Here is a 25373-nt window from a genome sequence, read left to right on the forward strand (position 1 = left end):
TCAACGTTGAACATTCTAAAAAGAAAGACATCATCTGCCATTTGAGTTTAGTTCGCTGGGCCCGGGCCCCGGGCCGATTAGACGCTTAGTCATCCGACGTTATTGAGGCCATTTAGAGCTTCAAAGCCCTACAACAATCCATACCTTAGCCAGTCGCTACTCCCCAAGAACTCCAAGTACGTCCTCTATCCAAACGCAAACCAGCGACCTTCCGATACTTACGCCGTCAGTCGCGGCAATGGCCCAATACTATCCACAACAGCAGGGCTACACCCCTCAGGGCTCCGCACCACAGAATCTCCAGTTCTTCCCCTCATCCTACTCCTCGGTTTCCGGTCACACAACCCCCTCACAAGCATCCTATGGTGCCGGCTTTGGCGGAGCTCCCAATCCCTCCGCGCAGGCTTACTCTGCCGGTAGTGGGTATGGGGGCTTCGGGTCCCAGGCCGCTGGCGTCAGCGGACGGATGGGCGAACAGGGCGGCCTGAGGACTGGTTGGTTAGCTGCATTTGGGACAGAGGGGTATGATGGTGAACCGCCGCTGCTTGAGGAATTAGGAGTCAACTTCGAACATATCCGGACCAAGGTTAGTGGGATTGATTTTATTGAGCGCGTTCAGGGGACGTGGGGTCTGGGTCTTGCGGGTGGCTTGTCGTTTACCCCGGGTTTAATTTAATTGTTACTGTCTACAATGAATGCCCGATATTGGATGCTAACGGTTTCATTCTCTAGACTCTGACTGTTCTGAACCCCTTTGCCTCTATCGATAACCACCTTATGGACGATAGCGATCTTTATGGAGCTCTGCTCTACATTGTCTTGTACGGCACTTTCCTCCTCCTCTCAGGCAAGGTGTTCTACGGCTATATCTACGGCGTTGCCGTTTTCGGTACTGTCGCTTTGCATCTGATCCTCAGCCTCATGTCCCCCGCTCTCGACACAGTCCCAACCCCCAACGCCGCCGACCCTACCAACTACAACCCCCACCACAAACCCTCCATGTCTGGTGCCTCGGCCGCGGGCCATTTCTCTGCTACTTTGACCTTCCCCCGCTCCGCTAGCGTGTTGGGCTACTGCTTCCTTCCTTTGGTGCTTACCAGTCTCATTGGTATCATGATTCCTATGGACACCATGTTTGGTTATCTCCTGACTATTGCCGCCGTTGGCTGGTGCACATACAGTTCGTCGGGGATGTTCTGCGCTGTGGCGCGCATGAGTGGCATGAGGGGTTTGGTGGCATATCCGTTGGCTCTGTTCTATGTTGTTTTTGGGATTATGGGTATCTTCTCTTCGCGCGGCACCGGCTCGCTGGCTGCGAAGACAGGTGCGGCTTGAAAAGGTTGGGCTCTGATTGAGACACGTTCTCTGTCTATGTGCTGCATGGGTGGTCCTTTAGGCTAGTGGCTGTGATGTCTAGTGTCTTAATTCTAGACCAGGCTTTGCATTTTAATCATGAATATTATGAAATTCCAGCTGTGTTTATACATCATTCATTATGCGTTATTAGATTCGTCTGTCTTCTTGAATGCAAGCTTTGTAGTCCTTCACTTGATGCAAAACAACCCATATTCTCATGTCAAATCATGCCTACATCACCGTCTAGAAGCATCATGTACTCGTTGCACCCTGAGTTGGTGCCCATTTAGACAGCCACTCTCTCGCCCTCTCCAAGTCGCCACCCGCAGCTTCGGCTCCTGCAATACACCATGGTAGATCATATCCTTTGTCATTTCCTTCAGTGCTCTCTGCTGCAATCAACTCCGCCAGATTGCGACGTTGTTGGCTTGTTTCATCAGCACAGAGGTATAAAGGCGCCGTGTTAGGCACATCCGGCTGCGTATTGAGAGCTTCGACAAGTGGACGCGTCAACTTCATGATTTCTACCACACTAATCGCCGTTGGAGGACCGGAATCAGATGCCATTTTCTGCTTTGCCGTTTTGCAATATTCATTCTGGCACCAGGGTTTTCCACATCCGGTCATCATTTGGGAGAGATACCGGCGTTCGATGCGACGACGCAGTGCTTTACCCTCTGGATCGTAAGTGTCCACATATAGCGGTCCGAAACAAAAACTGCACAAGCCAACGGACTCATTTCCGGCTTTGTTCAAGGTCCTGCCGCAATTTTCGTTCATACACATGCGAGGCGCGGGTCGAGAAAGGCGTTCCAGGTCGTGGTGACGAAGATGGGTGTTCATGTCCCGTAATCGGATAATCTTATTACACAGATGACATTCGGTGGTGCGTCCTCCATCCACTAGTTCGTGTGGAGTGAGACCGGAAAGCATCACTTCGGGGTCGCCGAAATCAGGGTCAGAATCGCCTTTCTGTGGCACGAGAAGATGGCAGAATTGACAGAGAATCAACTTCCCAGGACAATCTGTAGTACGATGTTGCGCAAGACTGGGAAGTCCTTCGAAATCTCCAGCACAGTCGGTGCATTGGTATGCCTGGTGGAAGATAGTGTCGTGCTTTTCTTTGCTTGGGGCATCATTGCCATGGCCGGAGTCGTGTGGGCAGTGCCAGTGGCTTTGCCACTCTGAAGACCGCTTTTGGAAGATATTCTGGCACTGCGGACATAATATATTATTGCGGAGACAGAAGTTTTCATGGAGAACTAGTGTCCGTTCAGGAACCCATTGCTGGCAATTTCTGCACTGCACATCACCAGGCTCGTGGGACTCTTCTGCCTCATTACGACTAACCGAGGAATCCATTGGATTCAGTGTGATCCGCAGGTGATATTGCGATGGTGACCGCTGCGGCAGATCAGATGATTCACTGCTTGCAGCATCGACGTGGACCGCTATATAGAGAGCCTCGGCGTCTTCCAGGACCACATTCGTGGGCCGAAGAACGAATTTCTTGGGCGACTGGCTCGAGAAATCTCCCAAGGCATGCATGTCTGATCTCGGGCGACTTCTTTGGCGAGTAGAAAAAGGACTAGCAAAAAGACTCACTTCTGGATTGTCCGTGGTAAGCTCAATCTGAATAGTATCCTGGCGATTCCAATCTCGAAGCTCATAATCCACGTATTCCCCAGGCAAGACTTGGGCAATGACATCTTCTCCAACGCTGAGGATACCACCGATCGAACTGCCACTATTCGTACCCGGCGCGCGTGAAGCCTTTTCCAACCTCTTCTGTAGCGTTTCTCGGGCCTGTTCCTCTGACAATGCGACGATGTCAACTTCAAGATCTGTATCCACCACGCATATTCCTTCGCCTTCGGGAAACACCTTATCCACCAGGAATCTGAATGACTCGCTCCGGGTCCCCGGTACTGTCAGAAGCTCACCCGTCGTGAGGGTCGTAAAATTGTCCCGTAGGTACCTTTCTAGAAGAGCTTTCCAGTCTTCAGGATCGTATCCAGCTTCTAGGGGACGTAGACGAACATAGGTGCCCTTAGGTAGTTGCTTTGCATGTACTGTGACCGTGGGGCCAATCCGTGAGGGTTCCCTTTCTACCTGGGGCACCGCCAGGTCTCGTGGTTCGCCATTTTCGCCCAAAAACTCTTCATCCTTGATATCGAGAGAGTCTCTGAGCAATGTACTCAGTGCGACTTCATTCTCTTCAGCGGAGAACTCCCGAATGCCCGCATAGATGAACCGGCCATTCAGAGGATTGACAATGCGAAAGATTAACGGGTGGGGTAGTTGTTGCTGACGCTGCTCAACCTCTTGGCGAGCGCGCGATTCGGCGGCGAAGGTATGGTGGTTGAAAGGATCGAATGACGCAGTGAGTACACGAGAGTTCCCGGAAACAGCTTGAAGCGGAGCGGCGGCTAGCAGCTGTTCGAGCGCAGATTGTGGTAGAGTGATTTTGTCACCGGTTAATCGAGATGCCCGGTCTGGCGATGCGACGAGCAGCTGGGATGACCAGACTAAAGTATCTTGAGCCATGATGGATATTGATAATGATCAGAGAGAGAATGCATTCTTTAATATAAGGTGGGGACGGACTACAATAGCGGCGAAGGCGACAAAAGTCAATTTCTCATACTTTAGGACCACCGCTTCTCTCTCCGCCTATTGTATACCATAGTGGAGGTGATGGATCTTCCATCTCTCTCTCTCTCTCTCTCTCTCTCTCTCTCTCTTTAGCTATATATCTTATAAATAATAAGTATATTAGCTTTGTACTCCTTATTTTTGCACATCAGAACGTGTGTACACCTACGATCTTTATATATGAATTATAACCTGTGAATATCTACAATTCTGCCTGACAAAACCTAACTTTTGTCAGAATTGCCGCTATTGCGGTCTGCAGAACCGATAAGAGATAAGAGTTTCAATTCTGGAAGCCTCCACGCTACTTCGCTTTAAAATCATAATGTACATGCGAACTGTCGATTACTAATATAATAAAAACTGGGCCTTGATCAAATTTAATACAAGTCGCCACGCATTCTGCCGCGAGCACTAGTATTGCACCAATCACACTGCAGGACAGGTTAGTATAGTGGACCGTAATTTCAACGGGACCGTTGGTTGACACGTACCAGTATCTTCGAGCATCCTTCATTGTGGTGAATACAGTAATCACCCTGGCAGCCTTGGCATGTGTGCTGGCATTCCAGCTTACAGGAAGCACACTACTATGGTTAGAAGGAATATCTTAAAGTCAAAGGAGTTACTCACAGTTGGGCCACATTCCCAGCAGTCTTTGCTTACACCTCGTTCCAATCTCTACATGACAAGGATCAGTGATATGGAAGATAGGTAAGGTAAATTCGACTTCAACATACCTCACGTTCTTGCAGTTCAGCGGCACTGGCGTGGACCGCAGTCTGATGCGGGGACAGGCTTATTCGGACGCGCTGCGGGTTTGGTAGACAGTTTCCACAGAACCATTTATTGCACCGATGGCACCAACGGTTGGTGAGGCAGTCCGCACAGCGGGCAATTAGAACCGGATGCTCGCCTGGAATTAGCCCGGGCCGTTTCGCCGCTGCAACGCTAGATGAGTGCAATGGCAGGGGGTTAAGCATCGGAAATTGGATATCTGGGGACTGGCTCCATATAGCCGGACCTTCGGGAGAACTGTGACATCCATCACATCCACGGGGTCCGAGGGCCACGGTGGCCACGGCAGGTCCGAGCAATGGAATCTCAGCTGGGGTGTCCTCCGTGGTCGAACTGTATAGGTTGGGATCGTGTCTCGGGCCACGACACAGAGCGGCATCAAAAGCAATGATGCCCTCACACTTCTTAAGCACCTGGGCCCAACCTTCCTCGAGAGTGTGCTTGAAAAGCTTCCCTGATGCGATATACCACTCGTTTTGCTGCTCTACCAAGGCAGTTGAGGCGCCATCCTCCTGGTCAGAGTTAGGGGTTTGACTGGGTGTCCGCAGAGTTCCCACACGGGTTCCCCACCAGTCTCGGTATCGGGGTCGTGCCACTGGCCGAGAGTCCGTGCATATAGGAGAGAAATGGTAGATACCCTTCACTCGCGGCGTACCCGCAGGGCGTGTAGGCCGAACGGCATGCTGAATGACCTGCATGAGCTTACGTTCGTTCAGATGGCGACATTCGCGAATAGACAGGATGTTGATGTTAAAGCGGTCAGTCGAAATGATATCGGCCACCAGATCAGCCGGCACCGACACCCCGTCCAAGATGAGAGTACGCACATCTTGCAGTATACCTCTGCCTTCGAGGTTCTTGAAAATATGCTTCAATGGGGCGGAGTAGATCTCATCCTCCGTCTGGGAGTCGTCATTCGCTTTTGTTACTGTAGACATTTCTGCGCCCTGGCAGTGGGACAGATCAAGATGCCGGAATACATATGGCGTCTGGGTGATCACGGTGTGTAGGCGGCGTGAGGTTGAACTCAATGTCATCAACGAGGATACTGATAGGTATGGTGCCATCTGGTCGAGGATCAAGCTGTTGCTTAGGACATCCTCTAGTCCCGTTTGGTGAGGGGGTGTTATAGATTGCACCTTTGATACCCGGGAGAGTTCGCGCACGGCAGGCTCCAGGCCAAGTTCCTTTAGTGTCAAGCGGCGAGACCCATAAAATTCGGGGGCGCGGCCGATAAGGTCCCGTCTGTAGGCAGTCATGGCGCCTACGGCGATTTCATCACCCCGAAATCCAAAGGGTGAGGCATTGGGTTGGATATCCCGGAGGGCAGCACGGGCTTTGACCAGTTCACTTTCTAGAAGATTAATGGTTGATTGTAAGACGGCAGGCATGGCTTCCGTTCTAGGATCAATGGCAAAAGCTATAGAAGACCATAAGTCGGACATGGTATAGTAATAGAGAAAGTTTGGGGGGGGGGGGGGGGGGTTAGGATAAATACTTTAGAAGCTAAGTATAGAGTGAATGGAAGATTCCATTTTTGGATATACATATCTTTTAATATATTTATATTATAATTCAATCAAGTAAAAGGGATAACCCCGTTTTAAGCCACAAATGGATTGTCGGTGTAAGTGTGCATATACATGTGTACTCCGTACATAGTACGTACTCCGTACTTGATTTCCTTTGGCACTTCTTGGCTTTCCCTTTCCGTTTTAGTGCTCATGCCTTGCCGCTTTTTGCTCACTGAGTATAACTGAGCACGCCCCTGGGTATTGCATAATCACTGGGCTCGCTCACTGAGCAGCCTGATCTTACTGAAGATTGATGGATCGACCAGCGAAAATAAAACCGCAAATTCTACAAGGAAAATGAAATCAGGAGGATATATTACATAGTTTCCAGATCTGCCCCGATTCACGCTGAGTAGTTCAAAGAGCCCAAAAACGCTAGTTTCACTTCTTATGGTGAAGAGAGCCATATATTCTGCGTTAACACTGGATTTTGTAGCACTAGACTGCTGCTAATATTCCTAGGGGATTTGATCACCTCCGAACAAGACGATATCGGGTTAAATTGAGCCAATTCATGAAGGTGCCTCTGTAGACATAGGTGTGGTCTCTAATCTTCTTGGTCTAGGTGCAACTGTTATTTTGGATCGGCCTAGGCTCCTGTAGGTTGGAAAGTATTGCTGCAGTGGGGCCTGGCTGGCTAGATTGACAACATATAAAAATGTAGGATCAGCAGTCTTTATATTACAGACCCGGATAATATTAACAGTCTCATTTAATATCGAGTTACCCGCTAATTATCTTATTATATTGCCTATATTTGCTAGGCTGATGCTGTTAGACTACACATAACATGTTTAGCAATTGTTATAATATAAGGCTCGTGCAGATGGACCTAAGCCGTATCATATCATCGAAATTAATTTTGCTCTATCTATAGTTAGGAAGGAACAAGCTCATTATAAGTCAGCTAGACTTCATCTCGTATCCCCTTAGGATGAACCACCCACCTCCTTGAATTACTACAATAAAGCTTGAGTGTGATTCTGGAACCGCTTCCAGCGCGCGATCATATTAGATCCATACACCATAGTGGCAAGGCAATGGAGGACGTGATTTTCGAACTCACTTTTTTGCAGGGGTGTGAGTTGCTTTTGCAGAATGGCGGAGAGTTGATTGCCGAGGGTGACAATCTCAGGAAAAATGGTGTCCGGGTCGAAGTCTTGTGTGCCAATCTTGTAACCGTAGGCGTCGTCCATGCAAATTGTAAACTGAGATTGCATTCTATTTAAACTGCGAGGAGAGACAGTTCCTTTCCCAAAGCGAAAAGTTGATTGCATGTAGTGGCGGATGGACTTGGCAAGGTCGATTTTAGTAGATGGCACTAGCTTGTGAAGGAGAGGCGGGTTTGATCTCAAGCCCTTCAAAGACATTGGAGATACTTCCGCGTTTGCTCTTCGTCTGTTTGGCTTTTAGTAAATCAAAGTGAGGTGGGAGTAAGCAAAGTCTCGATGTGAAAGAAGTGGAGACTCAATTGAGAAAAGGGAAGAAAGTAAGAGTTTGCGGATCGAGTGCTTGAGGAAAGTGGAGAGTTAAAGTTGAAAGAAGAAGAAAAACGTGAAACTTAAACAGAGAAATGAGAAGAGCTTGCGGATCAAGTACTTCGATTAAAGTGGAGAGACAAGGTTGAAGGAAAAAAGAAGTGAGAAGCGAGAAGTGAGGCTGGAAGTATATGTTACAATCAACATGTGCAGGCAGATGGTTCCCCGGATCGATGTTCCAGAATAGGCTTAGTACCTTCTAAGGAATCCCAAACAGGTCTAGTACCTAGGTAAATAACCAATAGCCGAACCCTTTGTTGGAGCATTATATGGGAATTTTGCGGGTTTCAGCTGGGGGGATCGTAAAAAGTTCCGGCAGACTTGTCAAGATCGCTTACATAATTTATTATTTTCGAGTCTCCCTCTGCTCCGAGTCCCCGAGCTGACAGCTCGGAACCCGTCACAGTCACTGAGCCATCAGCAAGCGCTTATTGGACCTCACGGCTCTATCACGTGATATATTTGAGCAGCTCACTGAGTCTGAGCCCGGACTGAAATTTACTCAGTGAGCCTGACTCTGAGCGCTCTCATAAAAGCGGCAGCTAAGATAGGAAAGCCCCTCCCGGCAGAGGAAATATGTTACGTACAGTGACCTATGTAATATACTAATATTATGTACATACGCACACCTGTCTCTTCTACAAAGTAGAAATTTATACTGTGTATTCCGTAGTATGATATTCAACTCTACAACATTGTCTAACCTGAGAGTCATACCTGGGAATACTTGAAATACTTGAAGGTGATTCCCCAAAGTATGGGGTGATTATAAGTGGATCTGGCTACTCCGTACTCCATAGGGGTTCAGGTACACTCCATACCTTGGCAAAGATGATCTACCTTATGGTCACGCGCAAGTCCGCGTCAGTCTAAGTAAGGAGAGAAATGCATCCGATGGTCGAATAGAAAGTCTATATTACCCGACTTCTTTTTCTGCCAAGATAAATAGTTTTGAATTCCACACCAAGGCTCATTGAGACATCTCTGATCTACACGGTCCGCAGCATCATGCCAAGCCTTTATTCGATATTCATGATAAGCTGAGGCTGCCAAGCCCCCTTTTTCTTCGTTGAGAAAAAAAAAGGTAATCACGTTAAGTAGATCTATGGCTGATCTACTTCATGTACGGAGTATGAGGCCAAGCAGGCAGCCCCCCAAACAAGTTGCCAAGGAATAGTTACACCTCTCTACACATCACTCGAAAGAGATCGGGTCCAGACGTCACACAACTATGCATTCACTTGGGAGAATTATCAGGGTAGGATTAGAACTAGTGATACAATGTCGTCGATCGTTCCCCAAGCCCCCCGGGACCTGACCCCCCACTTTCGAGAGGCCTCTACTTCCACAGCTTCGACACGGCCACCTCCTTGTCATCGTGCTTGTTGAGAATCTTGGCGGTAGCCAGATCAAAGTCTTCTTGTGTGACATGAACCCGACGTTCGCGGAGTGCATACATGCCTGCTTCTGTGCAGACACCCTTAAGTTCGGCTCCAGAACACCCGTTCATCTTCTCGGCAATCTTGGTCAAGTTGATCCCACGGGTCAGGTTCATCGATCGAGAGTGGATCCGCAAGATGTCGGCACGAGCTTCGACCCTAAAAGAAAGAAGAAAACAATGAAAGTCAGCATAACCCAAGAAGCACTAGATAACTGGTTGGGGGTAGACTGACGATGGAGGGGGAAACTCGATCTTTCGATCAATTCGCCCAGGCCGAAGTAGGGCCGGGTCCAGAATATCCAGTCGGTTTGTCGCCATGATAATCTTAATGTTCTTCGTTGGCTCAAAGCCGTCCAACTGGTTCAACAACTCCAGCATGGTACGTTGCACCTCCGAGTCACCACCACCTGATGAATCTATCCGGCTTGATCCAATGCTATCAATCTCATCCATGAAGATGATACTTGGTGCGTGCTCTCGCGCCATGACGAAAAGTTCACGCACCATCCGACTACCCTCACCGATGTATTTCTGCACCAGCTCTGAACCACTCACTCGGATGAATCGACAGTCGGTATGGTGGGCAGCTGCTCGAGCAAGCAGGGTCTTACCGGTTCCGGGTGGGCCGTAAAGCAAGACACCCTTTGGCTGTGCGATACCTAGAGATTCGAATAGCTCGGGGTGCTTGAGGCCAAGCTCGATCACTTCCTTGATTTCCTTGATTTGCTGGTCTAGGCCGCCAATCATGTCGTAAGTGCTGTCGGGGACCTTTTCGACCATCATGAGTGCAACTAGAGGATCGACCGAGGACGGCAACATCTTCTCCAACTTGTAGGAGTCAGACAGAAGAGCGACTCGCTTTCCCACAACGAGTTTGCTGATGTCCACACCATCAGAGATATCCACCACTGCGACCCAGGAAACCATAGCATTAGCATAAGCCCGGTCATCAAAATTGGAATAGACGAAGCCTACCGTATTTTCCTTCTGGGTGTACCTTCACCAGAACCTTCTTGGTACTCATCACCTTCACCACCTCACCCACATAGGAGCCGGGTTGTTGCAACAAACCAAGCTCTTCACGCAGTAGACGGACTCTCGAGTTGTAGTCATTGCGCTGCGCTTCTAATCGTCGTAGAACGGCCTGGCCTTGAATAATCTCGAGCTTCATGCCCTCGATTTTATTGCGATAGTAGTTGTCCAGAGCCATGATGGCGAATGGGGGTGATGACGCTATGGAAACTCAAGGGTTGTGTCTTTCACAGAACACAGATGAAGTCAATAAAAAAAAGACCTTTATCTTTCTGCTTAGCAGATGTTATATCGGGGAATTTGTCAGGGAAGGAGATGTAGCTCAGAAGCAGAAACGGAGGATTTGAAGCTGGTGTTTGACGAGTAGAGCAGTCCAGCTGTACGTGAAGCTCCGGTGCTGTCCCAATGCTGACTAAGAGAGAGATAATTATGGCCTGATATATCGGGATACTAAATTAAAGCAAACAAGCCAAACAGCTGATTTCCATGGATGACAGCTCCCCACTCAATGAGTCAGGTGGTGGATCTGATTGGGCAGTCAATCTGGGCTGATCGGGTCATCTGCAATGCGATGAACATAAGGCAACGGTCAAAGAGCCATTTCTCCCCTTTGACTTACTCTTTTCCACGAGTTTCGTCCTACCTGGACCTGAAATGATCCGTATGCATCTCAACTAATGGAACTTTCATTGACATTTTCTATTTATGCGTTTCACCTAGATCTATTTGGTTCAATAATGTCACTTGGACCTTCGGTCTTAACGCTTTGACTTTTTTCCCTCTCTTTCTTTGGGGACAACAAAGACAGCATAAAAGAGAGAGGAGACCCTGTGTCTTTGGGATTCTCTCTCTTCCTCGGTTCTTCTGTTTCCAAGGTTTACTGTGTACTTGTCAAATCACTGGGTCATGGCTGGTGATAAAGGAAACCTTGACTCTCCCAAGTCCATGGAGCCATCTGCAGCGGCGGGGAGAGAAAACCCGACCTCTGGACCAGTGCCTCCAGTTACATCATCTACCTCCACGCGGAGAACATACGGTAAGCTTGGCTTTGGTGTAACCTACAACAATGACGGCTTGTGCTGATCCAAAATTGCAGGTACACTCGATACATCTTCCCTCGAAGCGACTAATCTTGAACTACGTGATGACGGTCAAGAGGAGAGTTCGACTCGCGCATTTACGACCCAATCGTCCCCTGCCCCTGATAGGCCCCGAAAGCCCTCGGTATCGCGTCGCATGTCTTCCAAACGTCACATCCCCCACAAGGGGCAAGGGTTCTCGACAGATGATGATGCCAATGAGGTCAAGCAAGATATGACAAAGAAGCAAGGCGCAAGCACGCAACAATCTCCCAGGATTCGTCCACTACGAACGCAAAGCTCGACCCTGAGACGACGTCCTAGCGTTCGTCCCAGTCCCTTGGCGAGAGCCGATTCGGAGAGCCACAACGCAGACGAAGCTGGCTTGCCTGAACCAGGTCTGGATTTTGAAGAAGATTTCCCTTCTTTGAAACAGGCCGGATATAGCAGCGGAGGGGAGAGTGAGGACGACGACGACGAGGAGGACGACGAGGAGGACGACATAGAAGGCGATGACGACGCCGCCAGTGATGCTGAGAGCTTCACGCTCAAAGACCGTCAGCAGGCTATCAACGAAACACATCCATTTGGTATCAGGATCTGGAAGCCTGCATTGTACAAGAAGAGTCGTTCTGTAGAGAAGACGGCCGAGGGCGATATTCACTCATCTCCGGGAGGCTATGTCAGTCCTCTCCTTTTTTTGACCAACCTACTATGGTCTTTGTTCTTTGGATGGTGGCTTGCCCTGTTCGCGCTCTTGGCCGCAGTTGCATGCTTTTTCTTTTCCTACTCATCGAGTGCTGTGGCATATGGAAGGGTATTTTCAGGTCTTTCGCGATATCTGTTGTACCCATTCGGATCATACGTTCTTTTGGAGACTGATGAGAACTATGCCGAAGAAGATGAAGGCGAGGGACGCAGTATCAGCGAATATGAGCAATGGCAGAATGGTGACCTGGAGCACGGTCGTCTTTTCTTCGGGCCTCGCAGAGATCGGTCCCTGGTCGGTAGACGAAGGAACAGCGTCGATTCAGCCGGTGAGCAAGACAGCCTGCTCGGGCGGCCCCAGCGTGGACAACGCGAAGACTCTTCTCAGCTCGCCCAATCTAAGCGTCGCCTTTTTGGGCGGGGCGAATGGACCCTAGGCCGTGTCGTGTTCTTCGTGTTCTTCTACTTCTTAGTCGGCCCGCTGATGCTGATGGTATCGCTCGTCTGCTGGCTTTTGGTCTTTTGGATTCCCATGGGCCGTATAACTATCACACTGGTGAGCCATTTACGCAGACATCCTCTAGCACTGTCCTTCCATTCCGATTCCACATATGCGAGGTCGAGCACAACCACGTCTTCGTCTTCCATCCTTCTTTGTACCTACAGAGCTGCGGGGACGAGGTACTGGAAATACACGCTCGACGGAACGAATATCTTCCTGATCAATCTTCTGGGGGTGGTTGTATTTGTGATTTTCGACTATCATGTTTTGGGCGAATTCCTGGGCTTGCAGAACTGGGTCACACACCCTGCCTTAATTTTCCCTCTTGCTTTGCTCTCCATTATTCCTCTGGCCTATTTCATTGGGCAAGCCGTTGCCTCGATCTCCGCTCAATCTTCTATGGGCCTGGGTGCTGCCATCAATGCTTTCTTCTCAACTATTGTAGAAGTATATCTCTACTGTGTCGCTTTAACTGAGGGTAAGGCTCAGCTTGTCGAGGGAAGCATCATTGGCAGTATCTTTGTCGGCATTCTCTTTCTCCCTGGTCTGTCCATGTGCTTTGGTGCACTTAAACGCAAGACCCAACGGTTCAATGTGAAATCAGCCGGTGTGACTGCGACGATGTTGTTATTTGCGGTGATTGCTGCTTTTGGTCCAACTCTCTTCTATCAGGTTTATGGCAGTGTAAGTTTCACCTTCCTTCGCAAACGAATCTAAGCTGACTGGTGCATAGCATGAGCTGAACTGCCACTCGTGTATCAGTTCTCTCGATCCGGAGGCTCGAGATTGCCGCCGCTGTTATTTCTCACAAACAGCAGCTGTCGATGACCAGTTCTTTCAGCGGGCGGTACAACCATATGCGTGGATCGCCGCTGTTTTCTTGTTCCTTTCATACTGCATCGGTCTATGGTTCACCCTTAGGACCCATGCTGCTCTCATTTGGTCATCAGAGATAGAAGAAAAGAAAAATACCCATGGCCATGTCACCCAATCTGCCCAAGATTCATTTTACGAACCACGACACTTGCTATTCTCAAATGGCCAACCCGAAGCCTCCGGTGCTGCTTCTGGGCCTAAAGATTCTATCCGCGAATCGCAACTCTATAAGCGAATTCTCGGCCAATCATTGAAGCACTTCGGCTTGGAAGAAAATGCCTCGGGCAATTGGGAAGTGGTTGGAAGTGAAGGTACCGCAGACCTCAAAAGCAATTTCCCACACTTGGTGCCCCCCAATTCTAGCGGCGAGGATGGTTGCCCTGTGCCAAAATCTGTCCATAGCGTGGCCAAAGAAGACAACGAGCGTCTAGTACGCCAGGTCACAGAAGTGGCTGCAGCAGCAGCGGCAGTGGCTGCTCGGGATGTGGCTCGAAGTCGCAAGCCCAATATCCAACACCATCAAGCTTCTGTTCATCAAGCTAGCCGTTCTGCTCCAGAGCGATCACGGAATACTGCTGCAGAAGAGCTTGAAGATCTCGGGTTGCGTGCGGAGCCCAGTCATACCAGCGGAGGACATGATGCACCTAATTGGAGCAAAGTTAAAAGCTCTATCGTTCTTCTTGGGGCAACACTTCTCTATGCGGTGATTGCTGAGATTCTTGTCAACACAGTTGATGTCGTGCTAGAGAGCGTGGATATTGATGAGAAATTCCTCGGCATTACTCTCTTCGCGTTGGTGCCAAACACGACGGAATTCCTGGTACGTTATTAAAGCCTCTATCCAAGGCTGTTTTGCATTTCATATTGTTAACACACCCGACAGAACGCTATCTCATTTGCCATGAACGGCAACATTGCTTTGTCTATGGAAATTGGATCTGCCTACGCGCTGCAGGTCTGTCTATTACAGGTTCCTGCTGTAGTATTCTTCAGCGCTTTCTATGGCCGCTCGCTGGACCCATCTGAGCTTGTCAGCCACTCATTCAAGTAAGACCGCTTCATTAGTTTTTTCTTTTCTTTTCTTTTCTCTGTTTCATTCCATCTCCAATCCAAGTGCCATGGCTAACAAAATATTTCAAACAGTTTGATATTCCCCCAGTGGGATATGATTACCGTTATCCTGTGCGTCTTCCTTCTCTCGCATGTATATGGCGAAGGAAAGAGCAACTACTTCAAGGGATCCATCCTTGTACTCACCTACCTTGTCGTTCTGCTTGGCTTCTATATGTCGGGATATGTGAACATGGATAGTATGGGCGTGGATCGATTTGATACCCTGGCCATAGGCGGCAGTAGTTCTGACAAGTTCTACACTATCGGCCGAACAAGAGGCGGGGTGGCCTATTAGACAAAGTGCACATATTGACTGATAGTTGTTCTTCAGCACAAGGCATTCATTGACCTGTCTGGATTAATGTTGGATAGCTTCTTTTTGTTTTCGGGTTTTTGTTTACATGCTTCACGTTTATATGGACAGTGTGACTTATCTTGGCTTTCCTAGTGACCTGACTATAGCTCAATGCATTAGACATGATTTTGCAATGATTACCATTATGAAATCGTTATCTGGGGTTCGTTCCTTTTGATTATGCGGTAATGACTGAAAAATATAATTTGTAGATCGTAGCCAACATCCCAGTACCTATGTCCTTTTTTTTGTTTGGCGAAGAAAAGAAAAAGCCGTGGAGATCGTCATATCAGATTAGGTGGACGTGGACTTCCAGGCCCCCACGGCGTCATCCACCATCCCACGGTATTTCTGTTGCTTGAAGCACTGTTCCAGAAAGACCTCATACTTAACACCGAGCAAAGCTTTCTCGTTCTTGTCCTCTGTCGGCAACACCTTCTTGCAACGCTTGCTCATCCGATTCATGATATCCCACAGATCAGTGGTTTTGCCTTGGGAATCAGCGCTGGCCGCCTTGGCACCGAGCATAGCAGCACCGTGACATACTGCAGCATGAATGTACTCTGGAATCAGCACAGGCATGCCGCAGGCAGATGCGACAAGGTTGACCAGGATGTCATTCTGGCATTGTGAGCCCGACATGAACACAGAGGTGATGCGATGGCCTGCCTTGTTCATTGTCTCTACAATCTGCTTAGTTTGCAGCGCAATAAACTCCATGGTGGCATAGTAGTAGATGGCAAGACCGTCCACAGATTTGTCACTGGTTAGGCCAAAGATGGATCCAGTCATGTTGGGATCGGCGATGGGAGAGCGGTTGCCCCATAGATCACCATAGAAGAAAAAATGGCGCCCGAGATAGGATACACATGGGGCTCCCTGACCATGTGCCATGTCTTTAAGATGCTCGTTCAGATATTCGTATATGTTGGCATGGGATGACTCGGCAATCGAAATGGCCTGGTTGAATGCCGGGTGAGTCTCAATTATATGCTTGAGCAATTCTCCCGTGGCGGATTGGCCGCCCTCGGCCATCCAGTATCCGGGGAGAATGGTATCCCGATATGGTCCCCAGACACCATCAACAAAAACTGGGTCTGGTGACATGGCAAGGTGACATGTCGAGGTTCCTGCGACAGCTGCGAGGCGAGAGAAGGCCTCTGATCTATCAAGTTTGGGAACAGCTGCGCTAGATTGACCTGGGTCTATATCGACCTTGGATCCGACGGTACCAATCCAGCCAGCATAGGCGTCGATCACACTACTGCCAATGGCAATACCAGCCGGCAGGCCTAATTCGGCTGCAGCCTTGTCGCAGAGAGTGCCAACCAATTCACCGGCACTCAAATAGTCGCCATTCTGTGTGGCACCAAAAGTCAGTAAACTGCGTCGTTGTCAACTAGGGAAAGGCTCACCACCCCGTCGACTCCACCCATGCGCTTGAAATTATCTTCGGTCAAATCACCCAGGCCAATGTCCTGCAAGAAATCCTCCTCCCATCCTTTGACGCTCCCATCGACGCCAACAGGCACGTATCCTTGTTTGCAAACCACGCTGCAGAAGCTTCGCTTCTCGTTGCCCGTAGCAATGTGCGTAAGAGCATCTCCCAGATCAAAGAACTTGCATTTATCAAAGAGCTCCTTGGGCATGTGGTTCTTGAGCCAAAGCACCTTGGGAATCTCCATCTCAACGGACATCTTCCCGCCCACATAGCGGAGCAGGTTGTGGTTGGTAGCATTGATCTTCGCGGCTTCCTCCACTGGGCGGTGGTCTAGCCACAAGATCACGTTGCGGTCCGAGTCAAAATTCGGGCCAGTTACAGAGATTGGCTCGTCGGTATCATTGGAGAAAACCGACAAGGAGCACGTGGCGTCAAACCCGATACCACGAACCATGTCAGGGTTGACATTATGCTGGCTAATAACGCGCTGAACAGCTACACAAATGCAACGCCAGATATCGGAGGTAGATTGTTCCTAGAGGCTAGGTAAGACTGATTTGACACCCAAATTGCTCGCACTTTCACCCACATAGTAACCATGCTCCGGTTGCCAAAGACCAATATTCTCCGAGGCCAGCCCCACAATATCACCTTTGTCGTCGATGATACAGGCACGGGCACTGCCAGTTCCGACATCAATGCCAATATAGTAGTCGAGGCGAACTGCCAAATCCTCTCGAGGGTCACTAATTGCTTTCCGGGAGCTCTGATGGGAGGCACGACTGTAGGGCAGCGAGACCATGTTGCCGTAGCTATATTTACTTTCGAAACAGCTTTGAAGCTATAAATTAGTGCTAAGCATAGATTAGTCACAAAACACAGAATATAAGCTGATTATGCTTACTGTTAATATCTGTATGTATTGGGATTTGAGGGATGTATTGAAGAGAATTGAAAGTGAACTGTGTACCGCCCTGACGGAGCAGTGCTAGCCGGTACCTTTTAGGGGTTCCGGGTACTTTGATGATACTTGTATATCCCACCATTTCATTACGGTAATTAGTGTACTCTTGGTGTACCATACCGTAAGTGATGTACAATGTATATTGGTGATCTATATTTTTACAGCATGTACATATTAAATATGTTCGAATTACTAGTCTTAATTGTGAACAATCCGAGTATAGGTATACTTAATACTTTGTACTGTAAGATATTCATCTCATACGGGTATGTGTAATCGTGGGAGCTCCAACTTTCTTCTCGACACATCTCCGGGTCTCACTATAATTCTCATCGCCATGCGGTTCCTACCAACCATTCTCGGCGCTGTGTCGTTACTAATTTCCGTCACCAACGCCTCCCTCTCAACCGACATCCTGTATTGGCCCTTGGGATCGCCACAACCGTCCGTCCTTGCGCGCATCTCCTACGACCCAGCCTCATTGAAATCCGACGTGGTCTCATATCACCCCCCAAAGAATGACCAGAGCAACAGTCTGGTGCGCGTCGGTCTCTACACTTCAACCCCCACAAACAAAAAGCAATGGGTCGGCAGTCTTGTGTCGTTGTCCTCCTTAGCCAGTGAGCAACCAACATTTCGCCTTCACCTCGGTCCAGCCAACGATGTCTACACTGTCTCCCTGTCTACCTCGTCTATCGCCGCTCAGGGCTCGATATCTGGCCCTCAAATTGACTTCGTCTCGAATGAAGCCGGGACGCAGCCTCACCTGAACAGGCCAGTGGTTGTCGGGCCCGATGGGCAGAACCCAGAGCAACCCGAAGAAAAGTCTCTTTTCCAGAAGTAGGTTACAGATAGGCAGATATCGAGGTTTTTGTTTTCCGTGTGCTAATTGATAATTTAGGTACTGGTGGGTTCTTCTGATCATCACTTTTATCAGCATGTCCGGGGGTGGCGGAGAAGGACAGTGATCGGCTTTTCATATTATCGAAATAATACTAAGGTGGAACTATATGGTCCATTGTACTCTTTTGAGCAGACGGTTTTGGAGACAAAAGAAAGTCCAAAACACGGACATAGTCTACAAAGACTTGGGAATAAACCAAGTCTAAAAATTGGTATATTCTTGTACAATCCGTAGTTGGTTTACCTGCAGGAAACCTATATGTACATCCGTAGAGTATATAGGCGGAGAGCAAACAGATCTCAGAAACCAACTTCATATCTCCTACAATGTGGAAATCGTTGATACCGTTGAGATATTCGACCTTGTGTTGATTTTCCATTAGCCACTTTCTCTCTTGCCTGGTCCACAAAATCAGCGCACCCCCACGAAGCAACAAAAAAGTCTGTGCACCAAGGCTTCAACCAAGTTCTATAAATCTATGCTAAACACCTCCCCATTAGATCTACAGCCGCAGAGATGTTACTTCAACTTCCAACAGAGCTAATACAGCTAATTCTTCGACATTGTGATACACCAGCCTACTTTCAGGTAGCCTTTTCAAGCCGCAGGCTTTACGAGATTGCTTCCAGTAGCCGAGAAGTCATCATTCATCAGTTACATAATACTCCTGGCTGGAATGACGGTATTGAAACTCTTCAAACTAAGCATCTGTTTGGTGAGTTGATGAGACGGTCTTATGAACACTTAGATGGCGCAGAGCATTACGCCAGCCCCACCTATGAGTATCAAAGTCAAGTGATTGACTACCATGCATCAACAATTGAGGCATCAGAAGACAGCATTCGAGCACTGCTTGTCTTCAAAGGTCACAGTACTGTGCATCTGGTTGATATGAGCGATGGGGATCGGACTGAGGTGGAATTGAAATCACCAGGACAAGATATCGGGGAGGTCGAGATCCTGCAGACTGCTTTTGATGGAAATGGCGGAGTCGCCGTGCTACATCGATTCAAACCATTCTTAGACCAAGAATTGGACACAGATCACCCATTTGTTAAACATGCCCTAGAGTCTTGCCCCAACGGGAGTATTCACCTGGCCTGTCATCGCTTGGATTCTCCGAAAAACACCATTCGAATGTGTGACTTTCCCGAATGCCGAGATTATAGGCCACTGGCTTTGTCCGCTGCCAACGGCAAATTCGCAATATCATGGCAAAACATGCTCGACCCCTCTGATCATTACGTCGTTCTTTATACCCAGCTCTACGACGACGATGACGAAGCGGAAGACGAAGATGAAGATGGTTCAAGCGAAGGCGTTCTAGCGGAAGGCAAGGGAGATAATCCCTGTAAAATTATTCGTTCGTTTCGTCATTCTGTCATACTGGGAATGGTTCCTGACATGTCTAGATGCCGCTCTTGAGGCCTACGTTTTGACAAGCTCCAACGATCAAGACCCGCCTATCCGTCCTTCTCGAAAAACAGGCCCCGCGACAAGGCTGGCTTTCAATGATCGAGGCTTCCAGTTGCTATACCACTACCGGACTCAAAATATCTACGGTGCCTTTCAGAGACTTCATCGCCTCCCTGGCCTCCTCCCAGGCGAGCCAAAGCCACATGTTAATGAGAATGCATGCACCGTGCAGTTTTCGCCTTCCCTCTCGCTTCAATTCTCAATTGGAATACCATTCTTCGGTACCCATGAGCTCGGCAATATAAACCAGGGAGAACAGTGTCATTGGCAGTACCTCGCCTTCGGGATTGCCACCCACCGCGTTGAAAAATGGACCGTGGCATGCCTCCTGAAGTCTGAGACATACACTGGCCCACGATGTACCCATGTTCTGAATCTCGACCGCGGTAGGCGTTTTGATAACTGGCAGATCATGGCGCGGCTTGGGGGATTCCGGGAGGTAACAACTTCACATGGATCTCCTGTGGCAACGTCCCGTCGTGGAACTCGTGTTGCTGTCGCTAACTGGAAAACACTCTATGTCTGGGCACTGAATCCCTCGGAATTGATTGGAGACAATGGTACGGGCTTTTATCCATCATCGTGGGAATCCTCTACAGGTGCCATCGAGCTGCGACCAGTTGTTCTCCAGTTAGAGGCGGTTTGCTCTCAACTATGCTTCACTGAAAAGGAAGACGAACTGGTTGCGGTTACTGATCGTGGAATGTTGTTTCTGAATCTCGGTTACAATGAAAAAGGCAAGTAGCTCGTCAAGAGCCAGGGGCAGAATCTAGTATATGACATACATGAAAGGAGCTTTACTAAACTCCTGCCGTTCAAAATGTGAAAGTCTTCAAGTTGGTTGCTGAATACCAAAGACGTATTTATGGTTATGGGTCTCCAAACCATTGTAACTGAATAGAGCAATTCTTGAATCTCATTAAGTAGACTAGGACGCTACCATAGTCTTATGCAAAACTACGCAATAGAAAGTCCCCGAGAAAATTATCTGTGTCCATTTTTCCTTGTCCCCAAAGCAACTCGAAACTCCAGAAAATGCAGAACCACGAGCTGTATGACATTGTACATAGATCAAAAGAAAACCATAGCCCTGAGAATGCAAGGCCAGAAAGGGGTATCCCAGGGTCGTCATCATAGCAAGAGAAAAAAAAAGAAGGGGGAAAAAAGAGTCTAGTCTAATGGCTCGCTCTAGTTCATCTCAGAAGCGAGCCATTCGAGCACGCTCTCATAGCAGAGTGCATATTGACTCAGGTTCTGTACCATACTCGGTCTTTGTCTCCGGAAATCTTCAACCGTCTTTGCAATTAGGTCAAGATTGAAATCCCCCATCCACTGGGTAGAACCGTTGGGGTTCTGGTCCAGGTCTCCACCACCGACAGCCTGCGCACGTTGGCGTTTCAACATGTCCAAGACACTATCGACAGTGCAGAAGGTTCCCGTACGCCCGCAGCCCGCACTGCAATGTACCAGTACTGGCCGCTGACCCTTCGGTTCTGCTTCCTGGCTACTAAAGCTGGAGTTGCTGGTGGCACGGATGACCTTGTTACATTGCTCAATCAAATGGAGAAGATGGGTCGGCTGTGACGTCGTCCCGAAATCGGGCCAGTAAGGATATTGGAGCTGGGTGATATCGCGAAGCGGCTGGAAGGGAAATGATGTATGGCAGATACTGAAGTTTCGCACAGTGATGACTGGGTTTTCGTTTGTGCCATCAGGTCGGTCGGTCGATGCCTTAAGACCGCCAGACATGGGGTCAATAGGTTCGCCCCCGGATTCGATAGAGATATGTTTTTCCGAATAGGCCTTCACCTCGAATGGTCCATATTTTCCAGACTCCCAATATCGATGGCATTTTACCTGTCCTCGCTCAACCTCTGCAGTGAGGGAAACGATAAGTCTAACGTCTTGCTCCCACACCACGCGCCAGAAGTCCTGCACATAGTGAGTAACATGATAACAAGCATTGCAAGGACCTGCCACTCACATCAAATGTATCAGGGACGGGAGCCTGAGTGGCGATATATTTCCGATTGCTAAGTTCAGCGGAAATATGAGTTGCATTCACATAATCACAGGCCCCAGATGGAATTCCCTCGAGTCGGACACGGGAATGATCGAATGGGTAAATATCATTGTAACGATTCTTCGTGCCTTTTTCTATTCCCGCAACGCGATATTTCTTGGGGCCACCATTGGTGTCAGCCGAAGGTCCTTCATATGTTAAAGCCTGTTTCATGCGTTCCAATTCTGTTTTCTCCAAGATCAGGAACTTGTTCGCGACAATATGCCCTTGGTCCTTGGTATCGGAAGCGCCCCGCAACCAGGAAGGGAGTTTCTGTCGCTTTGCTTCGGTCAATTGATCAGGCTGTTTCAGAGGAATTTGTCCGACACCTCCGAGGAGATCCATGTTCTGTCGAATATTTCCAAAGAATGGATTAATGGCAGAGGATGATTCTGGCAGGGCGCAGCCACCCACGACAGGAGCAACAGATTGCAGATTGATTCTCATGGGAGAGGGACGTTTAGAGGATGGTCCAGTCGTCTGCGTTTGTGACTGCTGAATCAAATGTGGAAACCGACCCGAGAAACCTCGAAATCCATTTTGTAAGATCAACCCATCTCCCTTCCAGTCTTCAGCCTGGAATTTATTGAGAAGGCTCAGAAGAGGTGCTGCATCCTTCAAATCCGCTGCGGCAGAGTCGTAGACGATGATCACGTCGCACTTTCTCCAACGAGCGAAATTCTGTTTGTCGGCGTCGTCTGTAAATGTGCCCTCTAATTTCTGGGTATCAAATGATCGGCGCTTGAGTAGGGTAGTGGGGATGCATAAATTGAGTGATCCTTTGATATTGGCCTGTCTGAAATGAGCAAATGGGCGAACATCAAATAACATGGTGTTTGACTGAGATGATTCAAGAAGTTCGGCGCAACGTTCGGCTGATACCCACGGAAATGAAGCCGGGGTGGCTCCTGAAGAGAAAGTGTTAGCATATTATATAATCTATGGAAGATAAACAGAGCATTTAAGAGATCAAAGAGAGAGAGAAAAGAATTTAACAAATCCAAGAGTGGTCAGTCATACCTTGTGGAGTGGGTGTTGAGGTCTTGCCGGCTGAAAGCTTCAATCCGTTGGGTTGCGCAAATGAAATATTTCCCAGCGGATGTGAGGGTGAGGGCGTTGACCATGAAGTCGTCTGGGGAGAGGAAGATCCATGTAATGCTGATTCTCGGCGTATCCGGTTGGTTTCGGGCTCGGTCTTCAATAGATTCTTTAATCCCGCGGATACCGATTCCTGGCAAAACATTGGTAATTTTGGACTCGGCAGAGGTTGTGTATTGGGTAATGTGCCCCAGTTCTTTTGTATGGATAGCCCCGGGTTGGAAATCTGTTGATTGTTGGGGGTTTGCACGGCCATGCCGAAATAATTGGGACTTGATCTTTCTGCAAAAGCCGCGCTCGACATCATGCCCGTGGTTGATGGCGACATGGCAGAGTGGCAGGACTGTGTGACACCATCATGATGACCACCTTGAGCACTTTGTACCCAAGGTGAGGAGGGTGAGTGTCCTGGGCCTGTCATGGCAGGCAAGTTGGCTTCCACAACTCCAGTCTGTTGAGGGACGGTCAGCTCAAAACTTCCCTGTCATTGACATCCGCAGTTGTGTAGCAGATAATTCCAAACGGTTTCTCAAGGATCAGACTGACAAATGCTCCCAAGCTCTCGGATCAAGATATCAGGGTCAGAGACCTAGGACTGCGGCCGAATCGCCGGTTTCAAACATTCACAGGCGAAACCGAATGTCAAATAAGGGTGTAAAGCTTGAGCAAGGATAGAACGAAACGAGATATATCTGACGTAGGCACAAAGAGGGGCAAGAAGCGAATAGACCAGGGTCTAGCCAAAGTGAAAAACCAAAAAATGGCCAGTGAATAGGTCTGTGATATCAGATGTGTTGCATGATTAATAATCTAAGACTAGGTAGCCCTGAGAAGGAAGGTGAAGAAATTTGGGGGGCTTCGAGAAGAAAGTTATGACGTTGGTGTGTGGGGATCACGGGTTCATTTCGGTTCTGACGTAGTTGGATTTTTCTATATGTAGATTTTGTTTTATATATCTATATAGCTATATAACTATATAACTATATAACTATCTATATATATTGAATATCCTAGCTAATAGGTTATATATATGATGTCCATGGATACATAGTATTTGAACAAGAATCCTCCGAAGTGTAGTCCTGTCCAGGGCCCCGGCCAGGGCTATATACGGCTGAGTAAGCATTAGAAGGAGCCCTGAACATCTGCATTATGGATCATTATGGATCAATATATACATCGGCGGTACCTTGGAATTGAATTATGTTGGACTCTTAGGCTGATCAATATTAACAGTGATATCATCCCGGTTCCCGGTTAGTGGCGAGTCTTCAAGGGACCAACCGTGGAGTGGTTCCACTCATGCATTTCACATCGATATGGCAAGCGAAAGGATGAGGTGACAGACTCGAAAGGGACAGAAAGGTCCTTTTCCAAATCCACAGTCAATGGCCCAGCATATAAGATTGGGGGAAGCGGAAGTATACATTGTATGCTGTATACAAGTTTCGAGAGGCCGAAGAGATGAACGAGACCAATTCCAATGGCTCCCGGGGTAGGGGTGTTGATGTATAGCATACGCTGTATGCGAAGGCCAGCCAGATCATTGAGTGACTGCACTCCTGGTCTCCTTCATCTCCACACAGTAGTGTACTGTAATGTACCCTACCAATGAGCTCATACGTTAGGTGAGGTCACGAGGAAAACGTGTTGTCGTCGCGTTGGAGGATACCAGAACACTCAGCTATTAACTCAGTCTGTTACAGCCTTCCGTCCGGTTCACCTTTGAATCGCTCTACCCGCTTCTGCTCCCATTGGTCGAGGTCTTTGGCCATAAGTCTCTGTAGACGTGCACAATAATCAGCATTCAGTTCGAATGTCAGGTGAAAAAATAAAGAGTAAACAAAACATACGTAGTATTCTTCCTTTTCGTCGCCTATAATCCTCCTCCGCGGGTTGCGTTTGATTCCCTCTTCCCCGTCAGGACCCTTGAGTCCAAGGTCAAATGCTTCGTCTTGACTGAGCTGCTTGACTTTGCGGTCATACCGCTCATACCGTAGGGCAGCAGCAGGTGTCAATGCAAATGAACCAGCTACAATGACGGCCATAAACGGGAGTCCGAAGAGAATGAAAGGGTGTCGAGCAAGCCGCGCCCGGTAGAACGCACCGAGCCGTTCACCGAGGGACGATGATTCCGTAGCTGCCCGACGGAAGGTTTTGGATTGGAACACTGGCATATTTGTGAATCAATCTATTAACCGCTATTATTGAGAGGTTCAATGGGTTCAATGGGTTCAATGGGTTCAATGGGTTTGGATCATTGGTGAACAAAGGAACAATAGGATTTCGGTCAATCGGTAAATAGATGATCCGGAATGTCGGGTTGAATTGTTTAGAGCTTCCTAAACAGCCTCTTCATTGCCTATTGACGTCTATTGGCTCTTAATCGCTGGTGTATTTT

The 25373-nt window shown here is 48.5% G+C and overlaps 11 protein-coding genes across 11 annotated transcripts; 4 read left to right on the forward strand and 7 right to left on the reverse strand.

Annotated features, from left to right (window-relative positions):
* Positions 1 to 238: 238 nt before the first annotated feature.
* N7447_006723 (transporter YIP1) lies at positions 239 to 1335 on the forward strand (the record flags this gene model as incomplete). Its single annotated transcript, XM_057230985.1, has 2 exons — positions 239 to 586; positions 733 to 1335. The coding sequence occupies 2 exons, from the start codon at positions 239 to 241 to the stop codon at positions 1333 to 1335; spliced, it is 951 nt and encodes a 316-aa protein (XP_057086075.1).
* Positions 1336 to 1608: 273 nt separating this feature from the next.
* Positions 1609 to 3903, reverse strand: N7447_006724 (putative ubiquitin fusion degradation protein (Ufd1); the record flags this gene model as incomplete). Its single annotated transcript, XM_057230986.1, has 1 exon — positions 1609 to 3903. One exon carries the CDS (start codon positions 3901 to 3903, stop codon positions 1609 to 1611), a length of 2295 nt encoding a protein of 764 aa, XP_057086076.1.
* A 488-nt stretch (positions 3904 to 4391) lies between these two features.
* Positions 4392 to 6254, reverse strand: N7447_006725 (uncharacterized protein; the record flags this gene model as incomplete). The annotated part of the gene is made up of 4 exons (XM_057230987.1): positions 4392 to 4445; positions 4506 to 4598; positions 4645 to 4692; positions 4752 to 6254. The coding sequence occupies 4 exons, from the start codon at positions 6252 to 6254 to the stop codon at positions 4392 to 4394; spliced, it is 1698 nt and encodes a 565-aa protein (XP_057086077.1).
* Positions 6255 to 7342: 1088 nt separating this feature from the next.
* Positions 7343 to 7753, reverse strand: N7447_006726 (uncharacterized protein; the record flags this gene model as incomplete). The annotated part of the gene is made up of 1 exon (XM_057230988.1): positions 7343 to 7753. One exon carries the CDS (start codon positions 7751 to 7753, stop codon positions 7343 to 7345), a length of 411 nt encoding a protein of 136 aa, XP_057086078.1.
* A 1507-nt stretch (positions 7754 to 9260) lies between these two features.
* N7447_006727 (proteasome regulatory particle base subunit RPT6) lies at positions 9261 to 10572 on the reverse strand (the record flags this gene model as incomplete). The annotated part of the gene is made up of 3 exons (XM_057230989.1): positions 9261 to 9519; positions 9595 to 10270; positions 10338 to 10572. 3 exons carry the CDS (start codon positions 10570 to 10572, stop codon positions 9261 to 9263), a joined length of 1170 nt encoding a protein of 389 aa, XP_057086079.1.
* Positions 10573 to 11300: 728 nt separating this feature from the next.
* N7447_006728 (calcium/hydrogen antiporter) lies at positions 11301 to 14967 on the forward strand (the record flags this gene model as incomplete). Its single annotated transcript, XM_057230990.1, has 5 exons — positions 11301 to 11430; positions 11491 to 13367; positions 13417 to 14379; positions 14443 to 14606; positions 14703 to 14967. 5 exons carry the CDS (start codon positions 11301 to 11303, stop codon positions 14965 to 14967), a joined length of 3399 nt encoding a protein of 1132 aa, XP_057086080.1.
* A 354-nt stretch (positions 14968 to 15321) lies between these two features.
* On the reverse strand, positions 15322 to 17270 carry N7447_006729 (FGGY-family carbohydrate kinase; the record flags this gene model as incomplete). The annotated part of the gene is made up of 3 exons (XM_057230991.1): positions 15322 to 16386; positions 16443 to 17003; positions 17058 to 17270. The coding sequence occupies 3 exons, from the start codon at positions 17268 to 17270 to the stop codon at positions 15322 to 15324; spliced, it is 1839 nt and encodes a 612-aa protein (XP_057086081.1).
* Positions 17271 to 17769: 499 nt separating this feature from the next.
* N7447_006730 (uncharacterized protein) lies at positions 17770 to 18400 on the forward strand (the record flags this gene model as incomplete). Its single annotated transcript, XM_057230992.1, has 2 exons — positions 17770 to 18272; positions 18334 to 18400. 2 exons carry the CDS (start codon positions 17770 to 17772, stop codon positions 18398 to 18400), a joined length of 570 nt encoding a protein of 189 aa, XP_057086082.1.
* A 452-nt stretch (positions 18401 to 18852) lies between these two features.
* On the forward strand, positions 18853 to 20557 carry N7447_006731 (F-box domain protein; the record flags this gene model as incomplete). The annotated part of the gene is made up of 2 exons (XM_057230993.1): positions 18853 to 19699; positions 19749 to 20557. The coding sequence occupies 2 exons, from the start codon at positions 18853 to 18855 to the stop codon at positions 20555 to 20557; spliced, it is 1656 nt and encodes a 551-aa protein (XP_057086083.1).
* Positions 20558 to 21000: 443 nt separating this feature from the next.
* Positions 21001 to 23393, reverse strand: ptpA (uncharacterized protein; the record flags this gene model as incomplete). The annotated part of the gene is made up of 3 exons (XM_057230994.1): positions 21001 to 21744; positions 21797 to 22782; positions 22895 to 23393. 3 exons carry the CDS (start codon positions 23391 to 23393, stop codon positions 21001 to 21003), a joined length of 2229 nt encoding a protein of 742 aa, XP_057086084.1.
* A 1279-nt stretch (positions 23394 to 24672) lies between these two features.
* N7447_006733 (cytochrome c oxidase assembly protein COX16) lies at positions 24673 to 25149 on the reverse strand (the record flags this gene model as incomplete). Its single annotated transcript, XM_057230995.1, has 2 exons — positions 24673 to 24753; positions 24826 to 25149. 2 exons carry the CDS (start codon positions 25147 to 25149, stop codon positions 24673 to 24675), a joined length of 405 nt encoding a protein of 134 aa, XP_057086085.1.
* Between the last annotated feature and the right edge of the window lie 224 nt (positions 25150 to 25373).

This window comes from Penicillium robsamsonii, assembly GCF_028829455.1.
Source record: "Penicillium robsamsonii strain IBT 29466 chromosome Unknown utg000003l_segment0_segment0, whole genome shotgun sequence".
In the NCBI taxonomy this organism is placed as follows: domain Eukaryota; kingdom Fungi; phylum Ascomycota; class Eurotiomycetes; order Eurotiales; family Aspergillaceae; genus Penicillium; species Penicillium robsamsonii.